The 24,072-nt window shown below is 42.3% G+C and overlaps 1 protein-coding gene across 9 annotated transcripts in view; it reads left to right on the forward strand.

The window, feature by feature from the left end:
• Positions 1-24,072, forward strand: part of SH3D19 (SH3 domain containing 19) — a 181,550-nt gene that overhangs the window by 134,296 nt on the left and 23,182 nt on the right. For all 9 annotated transcript variants that reach the window (XM_082838663.1, XM_082838666.1, XM_082838665.1 and 6 more), the window contains 4 exons: positions 2,941-3,048; positions 14,926-15,041; positions 20,598-20,659; positions 21,709-21,973. In XM_082838663.1, coding sequence (XP_082694789.1) covers positions 2,941-3,048; positions 14,926-15,041; positions 20,598-20,659; positions 21,709-21,973 — 551 coding nt within the window. The remainder of the gene's footprint in view (positions 1-2,940; positions 3,049-14,925; positions 15,042-20,597; positions 20,660-21,708; positions 21,974-24,072) is intronic.

The following is a 24,072-nucleotide window of genomic DNA, read 5'->3' on the forward strand; positions in this document are numbered from 1 at the left end:
CAGTAGCATGTCTCACCTTCTAATATACCACATGAATCACTCAATATATTTACTGTTTATTGTCTCCGTCTCCTGCTGGAGTGTAAGCATCACAAGGGCAGAGTCCTTTACTTTGTTCAATGACGTATTCCCAGCATCTAGAATAGCATTTGATGTGTAGCAGGCACCCGATCAACACTGAATGAAAAAAAGTGAAAGAGTAAGTTACAAAGAAATAGGTATAAAATGATCCTGTTTGTGTTTTTCAAAATACCTACGTAATAATACTTATGATACAGGTTTGTGTTTTTCGAAATACCTATGTAATAATACATATGATACAGAAAAAAAATCTGTAGACAGATACACATATTTTAGATAATAATTATTACTGCAGGGATAGGATTACAGGAGACTTTCTATCATATATTCCTTTTTTTTTTAAAGATCAACTTTTTTTTTTAATAAATTTATTTATTTTTGGCTGTGTTGGGTCTTCATTGTTGCATGCGGGCTTTCTCTAGTGGCGAGCGGGGGCTACTCTTTTTTTTTTTTTTAAGGCAACTCAGGTTAAGGTTTTTTTAATTTATTTATTTTTAATTTTGGCAACTCCTGAGTTTTGGCAACTCAGGTTAAGGTTTTTTTAATTTATTTATTTTTAATTTTGGCTGTGTTCGGTCTTCGTTTCTGTGCGAGGGCTTTCTCCGGTTGCGGCAAGCGGGGGCCACTCTTCATTGCAGTGCGCAGCTTCTCTTGTTGTGGAGCGCAGGCTCCAGACGCGCAGGCTCAGTAGTTGTGGCTCATGGGCCTAGTTGCTCCGCGGCATGTGGGATCCTCCCAGACCAGGGCTCGAACCCGTGTCCCCTGCATTGGCAGGCAGATTCCCAACCACTGTGCCACCAGGGAAGCCCGGGGGCTACTCTTCATTGTGGTGCGAGGGCTTCTCACTGCGGTGGCTTCTCTTGTTGTGGAGCACAGGCTCTAGGTGCACGGGCTTCAGTAGTTGTGGCATGCAGGCTTCAGTAGTTGTGGCTTGTGGGCTCTAGAGCGCAGGCTCAGTAGTTGTGGCTCACGGGCTTAGTTGCTCCACGGCATGTGGGATCTTCCCGGACCAGGGATCGAACCTGTGTCCCCTGCATTGGCAGGCGGATTCTTAACCACTGCGCCACCAGGGAAGTCCCTATCATATATTTCTTAATGTTTCCTATTTTTACAATAAATGTTACTTTTGAAATGAAAAATAATGCTATAACAAAATAAGGAATTGACGAATTTCCTTAGACCTAAAAGAAGCAGCTTTGTTTGTTTTCTGGAGATATAGGTTACAATGGAAGAAAGTGATATTATTACAAGAACCTTTTTTGAAAGTTTGATATTGTTTTGATGATGTTGAGTTGGATTTTTGAGCATAGACAAGACTCGCCTCACTAATAAGCTAATAGACCGGTTTCCATAGAGGGGTCATCTAATTTTTTTTTTCCTAACTAGCCTAATAATTATTATTTTACCTAGCATGCCATCTAGGGGCCTTACTTAGGTGATAGATAATAAACTTAAAATAGGATTGTACTTATCCATCCTATCTCCCCACCTCGCACCGTTACTGGCACATGGTAAGCAGACATGTGAGATCAAATGACTAGTGAGTGGGTGATGCTCTGGTAGCAGGTCTGAGAGTGGGGTTGCCTGAGAGCTGGGTGGAAGGGAAGGGCAAGTATCAAGGAGCTGAAAGGCCATCTTATCCTTAGCTCAGCTCTTCGTGTATTCTGAAAAGAGCTGGTCAGCAAAAGATGCTTTATTGAACTGCAGCTCATAACAGGCAGAACATGAATGCTGTTCATCACAAGTGCTGTGAAGTGCATTGTTTATAGGGAGTATCTCCCTACAGGCGAGATCCAGAGAACAGGTTCTGAATACAGTATGTATTCATTCTGCCTCTTGCTGAATAAAGGCAAAAGCGGCCTCTCGAGACCCTGTGCACCGTATAGAGTATGCATTATACAGCATTTGATTTTATTTTTGCTAATCTATTTTTTAGGTTTTTCATCTTCTAAAAATTTTTTGGTCATCTTCCCAAACTACTAAAAAGAACATTTACATTAAAGAAAAAAAGACTATTTCTTGCAGTAAAAAAGTTTGGTGGGGGATTTCTCTGGCGGTCCAGTGGTTAGGGCTCCACGCTCTCACTGCCGAGGGCCTGGGTTCCATCCCTGGTTGGGTAACTAAGACCCCACAAGCCTTGCGGCATGGCCAAAAACGAAAAAAGGAAGAAAAAAGTTTGGTGGTTGTGCTTTTATTTAAAATACTCTCCCTAAGCACATACTGTCCATTTTAAATGAGTGGGTTAAGATGGAGAATATATATCCTTGGCCCAAAATTAAATATTTGAAGGGAGATGTCTCATTTTATTTCGAGGATAAAACGTTTTGCGTTTTCATGTTAGCAAGGTGTAGTTTCACTTCACTACTCAATCCGAGAGTGCTGCTGCCAGGCTCCGGCAGGGTGGGATGAGGGGTGGGGACGAGGCCCAGGGCCAGCCCTTCAGGGAGGTTTTCCAATGCAGGCACAGGGATGGGGCAAAGAGACCTTCCTTCCTGGGGGATCCGGGAAGCTTCACTATAGGGGGGAAATTGGCTGCATGTTTCAATTGCCCTTCATTTTCAGTCAGACACTTATGGAATGATTACACTCCTGTGAAAGATAGCTTCTACATAATTGAAGATTGTCCTGGATCTCTCTCATCAGAGAGGAAGAAAAGCCACATGAATTATTTACGGAGCGCCAAGTTATTTCCTTTCATGAGCCCTGACTTTGTTTTTGTCTCTGCAAACTGAGATTTTGTTTATCCATGAATAGTTTTCCCTAGAGCATGAAAAATATGACTCTTTAATTATGAATGAGGTTTTTTTGTTTGAGTCCGTGTTAACTAAAACATGCAAAATACACTGTGTTTTTCATTAGATCCCTTTCAGCTCCCCACAAGAACAGAACCAGCAAAGGAAAGAGCAGTTCAACCAGCACCCACCAGGAAGCCCACTGTGATTCGAATTCCAGCCAAACCAGGAAAATGTAAGCACTTCTCTGCCTCATTTATTTGCTTCTCCAAGAGCCAGGGAAAAATATATGCTAATTATCAATGTCTGCTTTTGAAATTATGTGTAATCAGCCACTTATTATTATTTTTCTGTCGAGAACATTTTCTTTTAACATCTTTATTGGAGTATAATTACTTTACAATGGTGTGTTAGTTTCTGCTGTATAACAGAGTGAATCAGCTATACCTATACATATATCCCCATATCTCCTCCCTCATTTATTTTTTAATTTTTTAACATCTTTATTGCAGTATAATTGCTTTACAATGGTGTGTTAGTTTCTGCTTTATAACAAAGTGCATCAGTTATACATATACATATATCCCCATATCTCTTCTCTCTTGCATCTCCCTCCCTCCCACCCTCCCTATCCCACCCCTCTAGGTGGTCACAAAGCACTGAGCTGATCCCCCTGTGCTATGCAGCTGCTTCCCACTAGCTATCTAGTTTACATTTGGTAGTGTGTATATATATATATATATATATATATATATATGTCCATGCCACTCTCTGTTTGTCCCAGCTTCCCCTTCCCCCTCCCCATATCCTCAAGTCCATTCTCGGCATCTGCATCTTTATTCCTGTCCTGCCCCTAGGTTCTTCAGAACCACTTTCTTTTTTAGGATTCCATATATATGTATTAGCATACGGTATTTGTTTTTCTCTTTCTGACTTACTTCACTCTGTATGACAGACTCTAGGTACATCCACCTCACTAAAAATTAACTCAATTTTGTTTCTTTTTATGGCTGAGTCATATTCCGTTGTATATATGTGCCACATCTTCTTTATCCATTCATCTGTCGAAGGACACTTAGGTTGCTTCCATGACCTGCTTATTGTAAATAGAGCTGCAATGAACATTGTGGTACATGACTCTTTTAGAATTATGGTTTTCTCAGGGTATATGCTCAGTAATGGGATTGCTGGGTCGTATGGTAATTCTATTTTTAGTTTTTTAAGGAACCTCCAAACTGTTCTCCATAGTGGCTGTATCAATTTACATTCCCACCAACAGTGCAAGAGGGTTCCCTTTTCTCCACACCCTCTCCAGCATTTATTGTTTCTAGATTTTTTGATGATGGCCATTCTGACTGGTGTGAGGTGATACCTCATTGTAGTTTTGATTTGCATTTCTCTAATGATTAGTGATGTTGAGCATCCTTTGATGTCTTTGTTGGGAATCTGTATATCTCCTTGGGAGAAATGTCTGTTTAGGTTTTCTGCCCATTTTTGGATTGGGTTGTTTGTCTTTTTGATATTGAGCTGTATGAGCTGCTTATAGATTTTGGAGATTAATCCTTTCTCAGTTGCTTCATTTGCAAATGTTTTCTCCCATTCTAAGGGTTGTCTTTTCATCTTGTTTATGGTTTCCTTTGCTGTGAAAAAGCTTTTAAGTTTCATTAGGTCCCATTTGTTTACTTTCATTTTTATTTTCATTTCTCTAGGAGGTGGGTCAAAAAGGATCGCGCTTTGATTTATGTCATAGAGTGTTCTGCCTGTGTTTCTTCTAAGAGTTTTATAGCGTCTGGCCTTAACATTTAGGTCTTTAATCCATTTTGAGTTTATTTTTGTGTATGGCATTAGGGAGTGTTCTAATTTCATTGTTTTACGTTTGGCTGTCCAGTTTTCCCAGCATGACTTATTCTCCATTGTATATTCTTGCCTCCTTTATCAAAGATAAGGTGACCATATGTGCATGGGTTTATCTCTGGGCATTCTTTCCTGTTCCATTGATCTGTGTTTCTGTTTTTGTGCCAATACCATACTGTCTTGATGACTGTAGCTCTGTAGTATAGTCTGAAGTCAGAGCGCCTGATTCCTCCAGCTCCGTTTTTTCTTTCTCAAGATTGCTTTGGCTATTCGGGGTCTTTTGTGTTTCCATACAAATTGTGAAATTTTTTATTCTAGTTCTTTGAAAAATGCCATTGGTAGTTTGATAGGGATTGCATTCAATTTGTAGATTGCTTTGGGTAGTAGAGTCGTTTTCACAATGTTGATTCAAGAACATGGTATATCTCTCCATCTGTTTGTATCATCTTTAATTTCTTTCATCAGTGTCTTACAGTTTTCTTCATACAGGTCTTATAGTTTTCTTCATACAGGTCTTTTGTCTCCTTAGGTAAGTTTATTCCTAGGTATTTTATTCTTTTTGTTCCAGTGGTAAATGGGAATGTTTCCTTAATTTCTCTTTCAGATTTTTCATCATTAGTATATAGGGATGCAAGAGTTTTCTGTGTATTAATTTTGTATCCTGCTACTTTACCAAATTCGTTGATTAGCTCTAGTGGTTTTCTGGTGGCATCTTTAAGATTCTGTATTTATAGTATTATGTCGTCTACAAAGTGTGACAGCTTTACTTCTTCTTTTCTGATTTGGATTCCTCTTATTTCTTTTTCTTCTCTGATTGCTATGGCTAAAACTTCCAAAACTATGTTGAATAATAGAGGTGAGAGTGGGCAACCTAGTCTTGTTCCTGATCTTAGTGGAAATGGTTTCAGTTTTCATCATTGAGAACAATGTTGGCTGTGGGTATGTCATATCTGGCCTTTATTATGTTGAGGTAAGTTTCCTCTATTCCCACTTTCTGGCATGTTTTTATCATAAATGGGTGTTGAATTTTGTTGAAAGCTTTTTCTGTTTCTATTGAGATTAATCATATGGTTTTTCTCCTTCAGTTTGTTAATATGGTTTATCACATTGATTGATTTGCGTATATTGAAGAATTCTTGCTTGCTTCCTGGGATAAATCCCACTATGTCATGGTGTATGATCCTTTTAATGTGCTGTTGGATTCTGTTTGCTAGTGTTTTGTTTAGGATTTTTACATGTATGTTCATCAGTGATATTGGTGTGTAGATTTCTTTTTTTGTGACAACTTTGTCTGGTTTTGATATCAGGGTGATGGTGGCCTCGTAGAATGAGTTTGGGAGTGTTCCTCCCTCTGCTATATCTTGGAAGAGTTTGAGAAGGATTGGCTCTTCTCTAAATGTTTGATAGAATTCGCCTGTGAATCCTTCTGATCCTGGGCTTTTCTTTATTGGAAAATTTTTAATCACAGTTTCAATTTCAGTGCTTGTGATTTGTCTGTTTATATTTTCTATTTCTTTCTGGTTCAGTCTCAGAAGGTTGTGCTTCTCTAAGAATTTGTCCATTTCTTCCAGGTTGTCCATTTTATTGGCATATAGTTGCTTGTAGTAATCTCTCATGATCCTTTGTATTTCTGCAATGTCAGTTGTTACTTCTCCTTTTTCATTTCTAATTCTGTTGATTTGAGTCTTCTCCCTTTTTTTCTTGATGAGTCTGGCTAATGGTTTATCGATTTTGTTTATCTTCTCAAAGAACCAGCTTTTAGTTTTATTGATCTTTGCTATCGTTTCCTTCATTTCTTTTTCATTTATTTCTGATCTGATCTTTATGATCTTTCCTTCTGCTAACTTTGGGGTTTTTTTGTTCTTCTTTCTCTAATTGCTTTAGTGTAAGGTTAGGTTGTTTATTTGAGATGTTTCTTGTTTCTTGAGGTAGGATTGTATTGCTATAGACTTCCTTCTTAGAACTGCTTTTGTTGCATCCAATAGGTTTTGGGTCATCGTGTTTTCATTGTCATTTGTTTCTAGGTATTTTTTGATTTCCTCTTTGATTTCTTCAGTGATCTCTTGGGTATTTAGTAGTGTGTTGTTTAGCCTCCGTGTGTTTGTATTTTTTACAGATTTTTACCTGTAATTGATATCTAGTCTCATTGCGTTGTGGTCAGAAAAGATACTTGATACAATTTCAATTTTCTTAAATTTACCAGTGCTTGATTTGTGACCTAAGATATGGTCTATCCTTGAGAATGTTCCATGAGCAGAAGAAAGCGTATTCTGTTGTTTTTGGATGGAATGTCCTATAAATATCAATTAAGTCCATCTTGTTTAATGTATCATTTAAAGCTTGTGTTTCCTTATTTATTTTCATTTTGGGTGATCTGTCCATTGGTGAAAGTGGGGTGTTAAAGGCCCCTACTATGATAGTGTTACTGTCGATTTCCCCTTTTATGGCTGTTAGCATTTGCCTGATGTATTGAGGTGCTCCTATGTTGGGTGCATAAATATTTACAATTGTTATATCTTCTTCTTGGACTGATCCCTTGATCATTATGTAGTGCCCTTCTTTGTCTCTTGTAATAGTCTTTATTTAAACGTCTATTTTGCCTGGTATGAGAATTGGCACTCCAGCTTTCGTTTGATTTCCATTTGCATAGAATATCTTTTTCCATCCCCTCACTTTCAGTCTGTATGTGTCCCCAGGTCTGAAGTGGCTGTCTTGTAGATAGCATATATATGGGTCTTGTTTTTGTATCCATTCAGCCTGTCTGTGTCTTTTGGTTGGAGCATTTAATCCAATTACATTTAAGGTAATTATCGATATGTATGTTCCTATGACCATTTTCTTAATTGTTTTGGGTTTGTTATTGTAGGTCTTTTCCTTCTCTTATGTTTCCTGCCTAGAGAAGTTCCTTTAGCATTTGTTGTAGAGCTGGTTTGGTGGTGCTGAATTCTCTTAACTTTTGCTTGTCTGTAAAGGTTTTTTTTTTTTTTTTTTTTTTTTTTTTTTGTGGTACGCGGGCCTCTCACTGTTGTGGCCTCTCCCGTTGCGGAGGACAGGCTCGGGATGCGCAGGCTCAGCGGCCATGGCCCACGGGCGCAGCCGCTCCGCGGCATGTGGGATCCTCCTGGACCGGGGCATGAACCCGCGTCCCCTGCATCGGCAGGCGGACTCTCAACCACTGCGCCACCGGGGAAGCCCTGTAAAGGTTTTAATTTCTCCGTTGAATCTGAATGAGATCCTTGCTCAGTAGAGTAATCTTGCTTGTCGGTTTTTCCCTTTCATCACTTTAAATATGTCCTGCCACACCCTTCTGGCTTGCAGAGTTTCTGCTGAGAAATCTGCTGAGGAATCAGCTGAATCCTTATGGGGATTCCCTTGTATGTTACTTGTTGCTTTTCCCTTGCTGCTTTTAATATTTTTTCTTTGTATTTAATTTTTGATACTTTGATTAACATGTGTCTTGGCGTGTTTCTCCTTGGATTTATCCTGTATGGGACTCTCTGTGCTTCTTGGACTTGACTGACTACTTCCTTTCCCACATTAGGGAAGTTTTCAACTCTAATCTCTTCAAATATTTTCTCAGTCCCTTTGTTTTTCTCTTCTTCTTCTGGGACCCCTATAATTTGAATGTTGGTGCTTTCAATATTGTCCCAGAGGTCTCTGAGACTGTCCTCAGTTCTTTTCATTCTTTTTTCGTTATTCTGCTCTGTGGTAGTTATTTCCACTCTTTTATCTTCCCGGTCACTTATCCATTCTTCTGCCTCAGTTATTCTCCTATTGATTCCTTCTAGAGAATTTTTGATTTCATTTATTGTGTCATTCATCATTGTTTGTTTGCTCTTTAGTTCTTCTAGATCCTTGTTAAACGTTTCTTGTATTTTCTCCATTCTATTTCCAAGATTTTGGATCACCTTTGCTATCATTACTCTGAATTCTTTTTCAGGTAGACTGCCTAGTTCCTCTGATTTGTTTGGTGTGGTGGGTTTTTACTTTGCTCCTTTATCTGCTGTGTATTCCTCTGTCTTCTCATTTTGCTTAACTTGCTGCATTTCGGGTCTGCTTTTTGCAGGCTGCACGTTCATAGTTCCCATTGTTTTTGGTGTCTGCTGCCAGTGGGGAAGATTGGTTCAGTGGGTTGTGTAGGCTTCCTGGTGGAGGGGACTAGTGCCTGTGTTCTGGTGGATGAAGCTGGATCTTGTCTTTCTGGTGGGCAGGACCATGTCCTGTGGTGTGGTTCGGGGTGTCTGTGACCTTATTATGATTTTAGGCCGCCTCTCTGCTAACGGGTGGTGTTGTGTTCCTGTCTTGCTAGTTGTTTGGCATAGGGTGTCCAGCACTGTAGCTTGCTGGTCGTTGAGTGGAGCTGGGTCTTAGTGTTGAGATGGAGATCTCTGGGAGAGCTTTTGCCATTTGATATTATGTGTAGCTGGCAGGACTCTGGTGGACCAATGTCCTGAACTAGGCTCTCCCACCTCAGAGGTTCACGCTTGACACCTGGCCGGAGCACCAAGACCTTGTCTGCCACTCAGCTCAGAAGAAAAGGGAGAAAATGAAAGAGAGAAAGAGAGGAAGGGAGGAAAGGAGGAAGGAAGGAAGGAAGGAAGGAAGGAAGGAAGAATAAAATGAAGTTATTAAAATAAAAAATAAAAGAATTATTAAAATAAAAAGGTAATCAACAAAGAAAAAGAAGAGAGCAAGCAAACCAATAAACAAATCCACCAATGATAACAAGTGCTAAAAACTATACTAAAAAAATAACCATAAAACAAACAAACAAAGAAAAAAACAACAGACAGAACCCTAGGACAAATGGTAAAAGCAAAGCTATACAGACAAGATCACACAAAGAAGCATACACATACACACTCACAAAAAGAGAAAAAGGAAAAAAAAAAAAATATATATATATATATATATTTTTAAATGGGGGCTTCCCTGGTGGCACAGTGGTTGAGGGTCCGCCTGCTGATGCAGGGGACACGGGTTCGTGTCCCAGTCCGGGAATATCCCACATGCCGCGGAGCAGCTGGGCCCGTGAGCCATGGCCACTGAGCCTGCGCGTCCGGAGCCTGTGCTCCGCAACGGGAGAGGCCACAACAGTGAGAGGCCCACGTACCGTAAAAAAAAAAAAAAAAGAAGAGAGCAACCAAATCAATAAACAAATCTACCAGTGATAATAAGCTCTAAATATTAAACTGAGATAAACCTAAAACCAGAAACAAATTAGATGCAGATAGCAAACCCCAAGTCTACAGTTGCTCCCAGAGTCCCCTGCCTCAATTTTGGGATTATTTGTTTTCTATTCATGTATTCCACAGATGCAGGGTGCATCAAGGTGATTATGGAGCTTTAATCCGCTGCTCCTGAGGCTGCTGGGAGAGATTTCCCTTTCTCTTCTTTGTTCGCACAGCTCCTGGGGTTCAGCTTTGGATTTGGCCCCGCCTCTGCATGTAGGTCGCCTGAGGGCATCTGCTTCCTGCCCAGACAGGACGGGGTTAAAGTAGCAGCTGATTAGGGGGCTCTGGCTCACTCAGGCTGGGGAGAGGGAGTGGTACGGAATGCGGGGCGAGCCTGTGGTGGCAGAGGCTGGTGTGACGTTGCACCAGCCTGAGGCGTGCCATGTGCTCTCCCGGGGAAGTTGTCCCTGAATCACGGGACCCTGGCAGGGGCAGGCTGCACAGGCTCCTGGGAGGGGAGGTGTGGATAGTGACCTGTGCTTGCATGCAGGCTTCTTGGTGGCTGCGGCAGCAGCCTTAGCATTTCATGCCTGTCTCTGGGGTCCGTGCTGATAGCCGCAGCTTGTGCCCGTCCCTGGAGCTCAATTTGGCGTTGCTCTGAATCCCCTCTCCTTGCACACCCCGAAACAATGGTCTCTTACCTCTTAGGCCGTTCCAGACTTTTTCCCGGACTCCATTCTGGCTAGCTGTGGCACACTAGCCCCCTTCAGGCTGTGTTCACGCAGCCAACCCCAGTCCTCTCCGTGGGATCTGACCTTGGAAGCCCGAGCCTCAGCTCCCAGCCCCCACCCACCCCAGTGGGTGAGCAGACAAGCCTCTCGGGCTGGTGAGTGCTGGTCGGCACCGATCCTCTGTGCGGGAATCTCTCCGCTTTGCCCTCCGCACCCCTGTTGCTGTGCTCTCCTCTATGGCTCCGAAGCTTCCCCCCCGCCACACCCCTCATCTCCACCAGGGGGCTTCCTAGTGTGTAGAAACTTTTCCTCCTTCACAGCTCCCTCCCAGAGGTGCAGGTCCCATCCCTATTCTTTTGTCTCTGTTTTTTCTTTTTTCTTTTGCCCTGCCCAGGTACATGGGGAGTTTCTTGCCTTTTGGGAAGTCTGAGGTCTTCTGCCAGCATTCATTAGGTGTTCTGTAGGAGTTGTTCCACATGTAGACGTATTTTGGATGTATTTGTGGGGAGGAATGTGATCTCCACGTCTTACTCCTCTGCCATCTTGAAGGTCCTCCCCTCGAGAACATTTAAAAGCAAGTTGATTTCTCATAATTCTTTAGACAATTAGTACAGCAAATTTTATTTTTTTGGTTTTTTTAAATTTATTTTTGGCTGCATTGGATCTTCGTTGCTGCATGCAGGCTTTCTCTAGTTGTGGCGAGCGGGGACTACTCTTCGTTGCAGTGCACGGGCTTTTCATTGCGGTGGCTTCTCTTTTTGCAGAGCATGAGCTCTAGGCGTGCAGGCTCAGTAGTTCCGGCACATGGGCCCTAGAGCACACGGACTTCAGTAGTTGCAGCACACGGGCTCAGTAGTTGTGGCTTGCGGGCTCTAGAGCGCAGGTTCAGTTGTTGTGGCACATGGGCTTAGTTGCTCCGCGGCATGTGGGATCTTCCCAGGCCAGGGCTCAAACCCATGTCCCCTGCATTGGTAGGCGGATTCTTAACCACTGTGCCACCAGGGAAGTCCAGTACAGTAAATTTGGTTTTTACTTCTCTTTAACATTGTCTGAGGCAGAAACAATAGAGGGAGGCTGAAACTCAGAGTAATTGTAATATCGTATGTTAGTGCCAGTAGTAAAGATTTGGTAGGAAAGTTTTGAAACTGATAGCAAATACAGTTGTATATGTCTGTCAGGAATGTATTACTCCAATGAGCATAATCTAAATATAGCTATGTGTGAGTTGTCTGAAGGGGAGTAACCAAGAGTTATAAAAACATAACAGTGTATAAAAATATTATTTTAATTTGTATAACACTACGGGGTTTTTTTGTTTTGTTTTGTTTTTATGGTACGCAGGCCTCTCACTGTTGTGGCCTCTCCTGTTGCGGAGCACAGGCTCCGACGTGCAGGCTCAGCGGCCATGGCTCACGGGCCCAGCCGCTCCGCGGCATGTGGGATCTTCCCAGACCGGGGCACGAACCCGTGTCCCCTGCATCGGCAGGTGGACTCTCAACCACTGCGCCACCAGGGAAGCCCCAACACTATGTTTTCATACACTTCCTTACTTGATTTTTCAGTGTTACAATAAATGAAATTTTGGATGAATTTTATTTAATAAGTCCTGCAGATACATCTGATATTATCATAAGAGAGAAGCCAAGAGGGCCAGAACTGTTTACCTTAGGCCCTAGAGATTAGAAAAAGCGTGAGTATGTATGCACGTGAATGCACATACAGTGGGTTCCAGAGCAGTTCCTGGGTGATCACACAGCTTTCTCTGTGAGCCTCTGCTTTCCTTTCATTTCCTTTAGTGCTTTTGCACAGCCCAGTTGCATCCTTGCCTTTGTCTAACAAGATTCTGCCACTCCATTCCTGCCAGCAGCAGAGCAAGTGTCCCAGTCCTTCACCTGCAGCATCCCAGGGGTACACTGTAGGCATCCCATGGAATGCCATGAAACTTAGTTTAGGGGTATGGTTTCTCTATAAAATACTACCTGCAAGAATCATATTGGTTTTAGTCTGTTGATGGTTTTATTAACTGATGGCTCTAAGCCAAGTAGTGAGAAGATTGAACGGAGTTTCTATGAAGAATGAGGAGGAGAGAAAGTCAAGGGTACCAAATTCTAGTGGGTTCTCGCTTCTTAGGAGCTTAGATGGTAGTGTTAGACTGAAGAACTGGTCCTATGTTTCTTTTGACAGTATTATATAGCCTACAGATCAGTGACAGGACAGCTCATCGGGTAGTCGGCCTGCTCACTGTTACCTTGTTCAAAGTATTTGCGGGCTTCCCTGGTGGTGCAGTGGTTGAGGGTCTGCCTGCTAATGCAGGGGACGCGGGTTCGTGCCCCGGTCTGGGAAGATCCCACATGCCGCAGAGCGGCTGGGTCCGTGAGCCATGGCCGCTGAGCCTGCGTGTCCGGAGCCTATGCTCTGCAACGGGAGAGGCCACAACAGTGAGAGGCCTGTGTACTGGGGAAAAAAAAAAAAACAGTTCCCCAGAATTTTATTATTACGATTATTAAGCAATGCATATATTGCTGTGGAGGAAAAAAAATAAGACTTTTGGTATCCAAAGAACTTGGAATGGACAAGAAAAGAAAGGAACAGCTTTGTGGTGCAAAACTCCCTGCTCTGAACCTGTCAGCTTCTTCCCCCGGGGACCTGTTTCTTCTGACTAGGATGTCCTTTCCCCAGATCTCTGCATGGCTCGCTCCTTCACTGTTCCTTCAGGTCTTTGCTGAAATGCCGCTTTGCTCACTGAGCACTCTGCTGACCACACAGTTTGAAATTGAAAATCTCCACCTCCCCCACATACCCACACCAGGTAATTACTATGTCCCTTCCTTCCCATAAGCTATCTCCTCTCTGCTTTCATATTCTTACTGCTTTGTACCCTTCAGTAAGGAAACTGCAACACAGAGAAAATCTTCAAGATGGTGACTGAGTTGGACCATCCCTGTGTGTGTCTTAATTCCCCACGCAGCACTGCCTCTCAACTAAGAACGCTCGTCTGTCTCTAAGTCATTGTTCTCCTAGGAGCTGGCCTGGGTATTTTCCCCCTTTTGAGAGTGTTTTCCTGTCTGTGGATAAAACAGAAACCTGACAAATCATCCTCTTGTTTTGTTATAGGTTTTTCATGTGAAATGGAAGCAGAGAGTGTTCATTTGAATGGGAAAAATTCCTCTCTCTCCTTTAAATGCCCGAACCAGTAAAAGTTGGCTTTAGCCTCCTTTAGTATGTTACAGTCATGCTCTCTCCAAGTGTTTTGCACACAGATTTTAATTAGCTGTCACTAATTAAATCTGGTCATCTTTGTTTTCTTCTTTTTAAAATAAGTTGGGAGTGCACTATCTCTGGGTTAAGGATGTAGTTTGGATGTAAAGTTATTGCTTGTTAAAATGGGAGCAATGAAACCCATTAATCTGGAGCTAATATATTAGAAAACACATTTAATTTTTTGGATGGGGGAGGGTTGGATACACCACCTATTAGGAAGCCGCATGCCTTACTACAATGCGTACAGGCTTTTGGTTTCAAACCCATCTGACCATTACTAGCATTAAGACCTGGCTAGCGCATTTAGTTTCTTCTCAGCATCAGTTTCTTCATCTGTAAAATGGGTAGGATATTATCTAGTATAGTGCTGTCCGATATGGTAGCCAATAGCCACATGTGGCTGCTGAGCAGTTGAAATGTGGCTAATGCAACTGAGGGACTGAAATTTTAATTTTATTTAATTTTAATTAAGATTTCAGTTTAAATTGCCACATGTGGCTACTAGCCAGTAGACTCAACAGATCTAGCACTTAGATTGAGGTTGGTTTGGAGAAATGGATATGAATAAAGTGCCTTAACTTAATGCGCGGCCCATAGAAGGTTCTCAACAAGTGCTGGCTTGCTGTTATAATTATTTAGTATTATTTTTAATCTCTATAAAACATTTGGTAAAAAGTAACCGATGCCTACTAGCTCGTCAATTTTCTGAGGTTTGCCAGAATACCTTTCTCATTTGCTTAGCTCTCCATTCTTTGCGTGCATCTTTTTTTTTTTTTTTTTGTGGTACGCGGTCCTCTCACCACTGCGGCCTCTCCCATTGCGGAGCACAGGCTCCGGACGCGCAGGCTCAGCGGCCATGGCCCACGGGCCCAGCCGCTCCGCGGCATGTGGGATCCTCCCGGACGGGAGCACGAACCCGCGTCCCCTGCATCGGCAGGCGGGCTCTCAACCACTGCGCCACCAGGGAAGCCCCTGTGTGCATCTTTTACAATAGCCATTTTCCTAATAGGGAACCAAGCTGTAATCATTTCATCCCTTGAAACCCCGGAAGACTAGAAATTATTGATTAATTAAATACTGCTATTTTTCCAGGTTCACATGAGGAGGATCCACAAAGCCCACCTCCTCTCCCTACTGAAAAACCCATTGGAAACACCTTCAGCACAGTATCCGGAAAACTCGGTAATGCTAACAGAACTAGAAACTCGGTAAGTGGTCATTATAGGTAATCTTAGGTTGAAGACTAAGCTATGCACTAATTTTAAGTAATCAGCTGATGTCTAAATTATTTTACTATTGGCCAGATAAAACCAATTTCTAAGCTCCATGTACTTATTTAATATTTTTTAAATTCCTATAAAATAAAAGAATTAGGCTAATTCATTGTACTTCATCATAAAATAATTTGCCCTATACCGATATTATGGCATTGTCTTTTAAATAGCACTAATAATGAGAAAGTTATTGAAAATCTCTAAAACCCTTTAATTTTTGTGGAAAGATTTAGTTCAATTATCAGGTTTTATTTAAAATACCAAATTAGGGACTTCCCTGGTGGTTCAGTGGTAAAGAATCCGCCTTACAATGCAGAGGACGCGGGTTCGATCCATGGTCAGGGCACTAAAATCCCACATGCCGATTACGGGGCAACTAAGCCCGCGCACCACAACTACTGAGCCTACGCGCCTCATCCAGAGCCCGTGTGCCTTAAACTACAGAGTCCACGTGCCCTGGAACCCGTGCGCCACAACTACAGAGCCCATGCTCCCTGGAGGCTGCGTGCCACAACTAGAGAAAAGAAAACCCACACACCTCAACTAGAGAGAAGCCCGTGCACCACAACAAAAGATCCCACATGCCTCAGTGAAGATCCTGCATGCCACAACTAAGACCTCATGCAGCCAAAAATAAAATAAATAAATAAATAATAAATAGATCTTTAAAAAAATAAAATAAAATACTGAAATAGTGACATACTTTTAAGATAATTATCATAAGAATTTGTTCATCTGAAATTTAGGAGAGAATTATTTTTTAAATTTAAAAAGTAGTGCTTTATCATGTACTTGTTAACAGATGGTGGTAAAAAGTTTTTTTTTAATTTCAACCTCGATACTGTTTTTCTATACTTTTTCAAATTCCCATATGATAGATTATCTTTAAGGTTTGTTTCAAAAGAAACCAGTTCTTAAAGTCTTTGAGCAAAATTTTCAGTTCAAACTTCATAATAGTTTTACACTTGTGCATTAACTATGCTATTATACATGCAAACCCATCTAATCATCTAGTGAAGAGAAATTTCTTTGAAGGAGACATTAAATTGAATTAGCCAATGTCAAGTTAATGAGATTTTTCTGTGGGCTGAATTAAAATTTAGTGATCACTTGCATTTCAAAATACTTGGTAATAAATTTTTATTAAAACTGGGCTAGAGACTTCCCTGGCAGTCCGGTGGTTAAGACTCCACGCTTCCAGTGCAGGGGGTGCGGGTTTGATCCCTGGTCAGGGAACTAAGATCCCACATGCCATGCAGCAGAGCCAAAAAAAAAAAAAAAAAAACGGCCAAGATGACCCAAAAGAGGATGATAGGGCTCCCACCATACTATTGTTGAATGGGAAAATCCCAAATTTCCATAGAGGAAAAGTTACCTGAGAAGGTTACTGGCTTCTACTCTAGAGGGTTGTAACGAGGAATGAGAGGATGATGAGTAGGCATACAAAAGCATTCACTGAGTCACGTCATGGGCTTTGTAAACCCATAAAGCTCTATTAAAATATTAAGTATTGGGCTTCCCTGGTGGCGCAGTGGTTGAGAGTCCGCCTGCCGATGCAGGGGACACGGGTTCATGCCCCGGTCTGGGAAGATCCCACATGCCGCGGAGCGGCTGGGCCCGTGAGCCGTGGCCGCTGAGCCTGCGCATCCGGAGCCTGTGCTCCGCAACGGGAGAGGCCACAACAGTGAGAGGCCCGCGTACCGGGGGGGGAAAAAAAAAATTAAGTATTATTCCATTTGGTGTTAAGCAGTCCACAAAGCAACTCAAACATTTTAGAAAAAACAAGGAAAGGAAGTTAGAATAAACTAAGCCATCTGGAGAGGGACCATATTCATAACTGTTTGTATCTCACATAAACAACATGAGGGAAATCCTGTCCTGCGCTGTTTACAAAGGGTGGGGGCCGGGGGGGGCGTGGTCAAAGCACTCTGTGCTGTACTGTTATGAATACATACCATAATAGACACACTGGGTCTGAAGGAAGAAGAGGAGAGAAAAAGACCCCAAGTTAAATGATTTGGCTGAAGTCATGCACTTAGATTTCCAGGGTCCAAAAGTCAAAACTGTGCCTGAGAAATTCCTTTGGTTTTGAGAATTACAGTTACTGAGTGAATTTTAGATCAGAGGCCAGAATGGCTTCAGGTGTTGGGGAGGGTCTCTAGAAAGAGTGCTTCACCACTGTGATGACCCATGAGGAAAGGCACGGTCTTTGAAAGTTGTATCTTCTGATGAGACGCAGGACAAAGAGCCTTGACTATTTCTCCTGCCTTGAGTGCCAGGGAACTTTCCATCGCAGGACAAGGTGGCTGTAGTTGCAGAATCCCACTTTCTTCGCTTAAACGATGAGGGAATCCAGGGTGAGGAACCACAGGAGCCACTGGCACTATTCTGTCAGCAGGAGCAGACGCTTCTGTGGAAACCCAAGGCTGCCAGAGCCGCCCGCGAGGTGTCTGCCAGCCGGTGCCAGAGGAGAGTCAGGGGACGCTGCCCAGAAGGTGGAAGGAGTCACAGCTGCAGCATAGGAGATGGCTAATGAATTCAGGACATGAGAAGTGGTACCAATTCCTGGAGAAAAAAGAGAAGGCACATCTTCAGAGGCTGCTCAGTGATTCCAACAGACAAGAATGTGGTTTTGGAAGAAGTATCTGTTTTTTGAAAAAACAACCCAAAAAACAGGGAATTATTTTGAAATTAGAATATGAGAAACCATTCCAAAGAACATGAACAAAAAGATGGCTGCGGGCTTCCCTGGTGGCACAGTGGTTGAGAGTCCACCTGCCGATGCAGGGGACATGGGTTCGTGCCCGATCTGGGAAGATCCCACATGCCGCGTAGCGGCTGGGCCCGTGAGCCATGGCTCCTGAGCCTGCGCGTCCAGAGCCTGTGCTCTGCAACGGGAGAGGCCACAGCAGTGAGAGGCTCGTGTACCTTAAAAAAAAAAAAAAAAAAAAAGATGGCATCTGCAGGGCAGTACAAGCCGAAAAACCAACTTCACCAGGAGCTAAAATGCTTACCGGAACACATCAGAAGCCAAAGTTCAGGGATGTCAGAGCTAGAGAAAAACTACAAAAAGCGGGTACAGAGGAGCTCCATTCATGTGTGGACTATTGAAGAGCAGGAAATCCCTAATCAGTAATCTTCCAAAGACTGTCAGCAGAACCTGCACACAAACCTGGACTTTAGCAAACACGAGACAGTGGCTCCCACAGGAACCAAGCCCCTACTCTCAGTATTTGACGTGTCAGGTGCAGCAGTGCCTTTTGGAATGTGCCTAACATTCCCGGGGGATTTGAGTGTGCTGCCTTTTTTGCTGATTTATTTTTGCTCATTATAGAAAATTGAGAAATTAAAAATATATTTAAGATTTCCCATAAAAGTAAAACCAATCAGAGAAAACTATATTTGGTACAAGATTTGCATTTTATGGTATGTGTTTATTAAAGTACACCATCTATAACTTTCCATGTCAGATTTATATATCTATATTTTTAAAAATCTGCCCTTAATTATTAAGGTGTCTAACAACTGTAATTTTGAGGAAAGCTATAAAAGTTCCTACCTGTCTGCTAGAGTGTTTTTCTCTTGGCTTGTTTGTTTTAATTTTAAAGGCAGCCAAAGAAATAAATGAGTTTTTCAAGTATCATAGCAGTTATTTGTCAGGGGGCACATAGGCAACAGTGTATTTATAAGGCATGGATGATAGCCTGGGATATTGCAGGGTTTATGAGCTGGTGACTTGCCTCACTACATTAACTGAGTTCATTAGTGAAACCAAGTTTTAAGGGCAAGCTTAATTTGTTTTTCAAAATGGGATTATAAAACACTGAAACATATTCACGTGATCGCAGTTATTAGCAATTAATCATTTGGTATTTAAGGAAAACTTGTAAACATTCAGTTTGAATTAAAAACCATAGAAGTGAGTTTTAACTCATTTGTAAGATAAGAAGGGGGAAAACAGCCTGAATTAGCCCAAAGATTTCCAAGCTATAGTTAAACCTCTTTTACAAAAAAAAGGCAGTATATGGGCTTCCCTGGTGGTGCAGTGGTTAAGAATCCGCCTGCCAATGCAGGGGACACGGGTTTGAGTCCTGGTCCGGGAAGATCCCACATGCCACGGAGCAGCTAAGCCCATGCGCCACAACTACTGAGCCTGCGCTGTAGAACCCACGAGCCACAACAACTGAGCCCACGTGCCACAACTACTGAGCCCGCGCACCTAGAGCCCATGCTCCACAACAAGAGAAGCCACTGCAATGGGAAGCCCGCGCACTGCAACGAAGAGTAGCCCCCGCTCGCCACAACTAGAGAAATCCCATGCGCAGCAGCGAAGACCCAACGCAGCCAAAAATAAATAAGTAAATAAGATAAATAAATTTTTTTTTAAAAGGCAGTATAATTTTAAAGAGCTGGCATTTTTCCCTCTCAGGTGGTCTTGGAGAAATATTATTTCCTGGAGGTCAGTGATGAGGGCTTAGAAAGTAGGAAAGGTGAAAAAAGAGACTCAATCAGAATTAGAAGGATTTAGTGAAGACTTTTCCCCAAAAAACAGAAGTCTTGGCTTTAAGATCCTTTGACTTCTCATTCAACAGAACATCTGAAAATGTTTTCCATGTATTATACTCATTTCCCAATCCCTGGACCATAACATGTTCGGAAAACCTATTTAATTAGCACAGTTTGAACCCCTTCTGAAAAAATCTTGTTGATCCCCATACTTCCAATTTCTCTCATCTACTTTCAGGCCAAAACATTCCAACTCTCCCTATCTTTTGTTTTTCACACTATCCCCCTTTGCTTTTTCCTACAAAATTCTTCTCAATACATCCAACCCCTTTGCTGTAGTGGTACAAGCTAAGCTGTCTGCTTTCTTGGACCTTTTCTGTTCTTCCTCACATGCCTTCCTTTCAGGCCACCCCTTAAGCTTCTGTTGTGTTCCACCTCCTTCCAGTTCAAAACCCACCACACACTGTGGAAACCATCCAGTATGAGAGATCTGCCTGTTCTAAGCAAAACGAACTGATCACCACCTCACTTACTATGTGTTTAAACTTAGGAGCACTGCATATCTTAAACGTTGTCATGGGATAGATAGCTGCCATATTTTTTTAAAATTCCCTACAATGTCTGCTTAAATTGCTGCTGTGTAACCCAACATGATTTAAACAGCATCCTTAATTCCTCAGAACATGCTGGATGTGTAACCATGCAGTGCAGTTGGTTGGGCTGGTGTCCACAGTAGCAGGACACCCCCCTCCCTGCGCCAGCCTCTTCCTCTCTGTTTTCACTTGCATTGTGACATGGACAATGTAGGTAGGAATGAGAAATGAGTTAATATTACTTAAGACTAAAAAACTCTTTTAATCTCCTTTCTGTAATTCAGCTACATTTCCACTTCATAGATCCAGCCCAAAAGCTGTCCATAATTCCTCTTGAAAAGCTCTTGTTTCAGATTCATCTTAACTAAAAATCATTCTCTGATACTTGCAGGAATCTGACCATGCTGGTCAGTCAGGAGGTTCTGTGCGAGGACCCCCAAGGTTGCCACCGAGGTAAGTAAGCATGGGAAAACTTCTAAAAAGTCAGTTAGAGAAAAACTAATGACTCCGAGACTGGACTCTCTTTTCTATCATGAAAACTGAGTGTTGCTGGCCTTCGATCTTCTTTTAGAGATACATTTAACTCACAAATTCACCCAGGCCACTAGCCCACAGTCTGCTTCTGACAGCAGGTGTAGGAGTCTCTGCTCCTTTTTTAACGCAATCCAAAAACTGACAGAGCACAAACATGGATATCTATTACTTTTCCTCAAACAAATGAACAAGACTCCTTTCTGAACCTAAAACTCCACTTCTGGAACACACACGCGCGTATACACACACATACATACATACACACACTCGCTCGCTCTCTCCCTGTTCCCAGAAACCAGCCTGGTTTTTGGCATTTCCAAAGGGAGACAGGCCTCACGAGCTCAGAGGTGACCAGCCCTCCTGAGTTCCAGGGCTATTTAGACAAAAAACTGTGATGTTATCATAAGACATTACTATGTTCAACATTATTTTTATCATAGGGATTAAGGAAAGGCTTTCAAAGTAATAATTGTCCTGTCCCATTTTCAGAACTAGCTTTCTTTATATTAATCTAAATTAGTGTTTTAATAATGATTCCTATAACATGAATATTAGGGGAGTTTGACGTACCTTTTCTAATCATGTACAGGACTCCATCACATATACCTGATATCTTACTATAAGCTTTTCATCTCAGACTTTGGTAGAAATCCCTTAGTTTTCTGAAACAGTCATGGTGTGTTTAAGAGCAAATGGAGCCTTAAAGAGCTCATGATAGTAAATGCTTGTTTGTCTTGAACTAATGAATATGTAGTACAAGATAAGAGGAAGCTGGAACATCATGGCATTTCTTCAAATAATATAATGTTTAATGCAGCAGTCATTTGCTAAAAAATAGCATAGCCTGCATGTTTCATTAAATGGTATTTACACTAGCAAAACGCTGTGTGTGTGTGTGTGTAAGAAAGGACAAAACAGAACCTACTATCGATCAAACACTGACTCACAGCTACCACGTTGACTTTCAGACCTGTGAATGGAAAAGGCGTACTAGCTCGACAGCCTCCTCCCAAGGGGGCCCCTGAGAGACCACCTCCCCCAAAACTTCCTGCAACCAGAGCAGCAGATAAAAAGCTGCCTTTTAATCGGTCTTCTTCTGACATGGATCTTCAGAAAAAAACAAGTAACCTGGCGTCTGGACTCTCAAAAGCCAAGAGTCAAGTCCTTAAAAATCAAGACCCGGTGCTGCCCCCTCGCCCCAAACCAGGACACCCTCTCTACAGGAAATACATGGTAAGTTTAGCTTTTAAAGATGTTTGTGGTCAAGAGGTTTGTCCTAAAGTATACGTAAGATCCCTATTCCTTAGAAAAAGATGATGAGACAACTGTGGAATTGCCCCTTGACACTGAGTGCTTTAGACAAGTAGGCCATGTTTAAACCTAGGTCTTTTAAAACAGGGTTTCATTATTAGGAGAAATATAGGAAAAGGAAGCAGGGCAGACAAGGATTGCAACCTGCTGTCTGGCTTGACCAAACAGAAACTCTGAAAAACCCGACCCAGTAGGTTACACTGATGGGAGTATCTCTACCAGATATTATATTCGTATCTTGATAGAGTTTATATCTTATAGCTGCCTTGCCCACAGAGTAAAATTTGAAGTAGAAAGTTCTTATTAAAATGGATGGTTTTTCCCTCATTTTCCACTTTTGTAAACCTGATTATCATGGTCCATTTAATAGTTACCAGTTATAAGTTTTCATCAGTAATTGAGATAGTTGAGATATTAATTTTGTTCCCTTTGAATGTTTTTCTCATCATATGACCTTAAGCCTTTGTCTTCGGAGTTGATGTGCTTTCTCTATTTTGGTCAGGTTAACCTGATGAAATCTAGAACAAATTAAGATGATAAGGAGAGCAGGGGTGTTGGCACTTTTTAAAACAATTGTACAACAGTAGGTCTTAACAAGAACAGCAATTATTCATTTCATATTGTTCTACATTTCCATCACTGAGCTGGAAATTGTTTTCACTTTAAGCAATTTAGGATTTTTTTCATCTTCCTAAGGGAAGGGTGTAGACAGATAAGAAGGAGGTAGGATATTCATATATATTCATATTCATTTAAACTGATAAAATTTTAATTGCTAAAACACAGGGGTGTACTTTGGGATAGGATACTTAAAAATAATGAATAAATAAAAGCAGTAGCTGATGTGTTGAATACTTATAAGCCAGGCATTCCTCGAAGCACTTTATGTATAAATAACTCATTTATTCCTCACACCAACCCTGTGAAGTAGATACTATTATTATCTCTATTATACAGATGAAGAAAATAAGACTCAGAGAGATTAAGTAGCCTGTCCAGGGTCATACATCCAGTAATGGTAGAGCCAAGATTCGAACACAGACTGACTGGCTCTGAGCCCATGCTCTTTACCATTAGGCCATACTAAGAAAATAGTGTTCGTGGGGCTTCCCCAGCGGTCCAGTGGTTAGGACTCTGCGCTTCCACTGCAGGGGGCACTGGTTCGATCCCTGGTCGGGGAACTAAGATCCCGCAAGCCATGCTGTGCAGCCAAAAACAACCCAGAAAGTAGTGTTACTAACTGTAAAGTCTCTGCTTGCATTGGCTGTCCCGTGTCAAGAGCCTCATTTGGGGGAATGAGATTTTGCTTATAGGTCTTAGCATAGCGGTATAATGTCAACAAAGCATTTGAACAACTCAAAGAAATTAATAAATTCAAAATGACGGTGTATTAGTGTGTCTCTTTACGAAATAACTCCTTAAATCCCTCATTGTTCCTGTGGCCGCCCCACCATTAAATTGCTAACCAGGGTAACCTGGGTACCTTGGGCGCCCTGGTGCTCTGACAGAGATGCTGGGGAGCAGCCCCCCAGGGCCACACCCTCGTACTCTACAGCTTTGCTCCTGAGTGCAGCCTCCCTTTCCTTTTTGGAAGCGAGCTTTTGTGATCCCATGTCCTGGGCGTGCCTTTTATATTACACAGGCCCTCCGACCCACGCTCAACAGCCAGAATTTACCAAGGCGGGGAACAGAGTTCTCTGGCCAGAGTAAAAGCCATTCTAAGATCAGACAGGGCTGAGTGGACCAGGAATGACTGAGGTCAGGCAGTGAGATGGGTTTAAGTAGATGCTTGTACCAGAGCGACTGCAGGAGCAGATGAGATTGAAGGCGGATGGAAGCGGCCAGTCCAACCCCGCAGGGGAGGCACCAGTCCCCTATCAGCCGCCCCTGAACTAAAGGCCGTGAGGTCAGGTGCTGAGTATTTACCCTTCCGACGCCCTGGGGACTTGGTGGACCTTGTCCTGTAGAGCAGAACTTCCTGGATGTGGTTGTTAAGGGAACTTTAGGCCACCTTCAGCTGC

This window comes from Leucopleurus acutus, assembly GCF_964270905.1.
Source record: "Leucopleurus acutus genome assembly, chromosome: 4".
Classification (NCBI taxonomy): domain Eukaryota; kingdom Metazoa; phylum Chordata; class Mammalia; order Artiodactyla; family Delphinidae; genus Leucopleurus; species Leucopleurus acutus.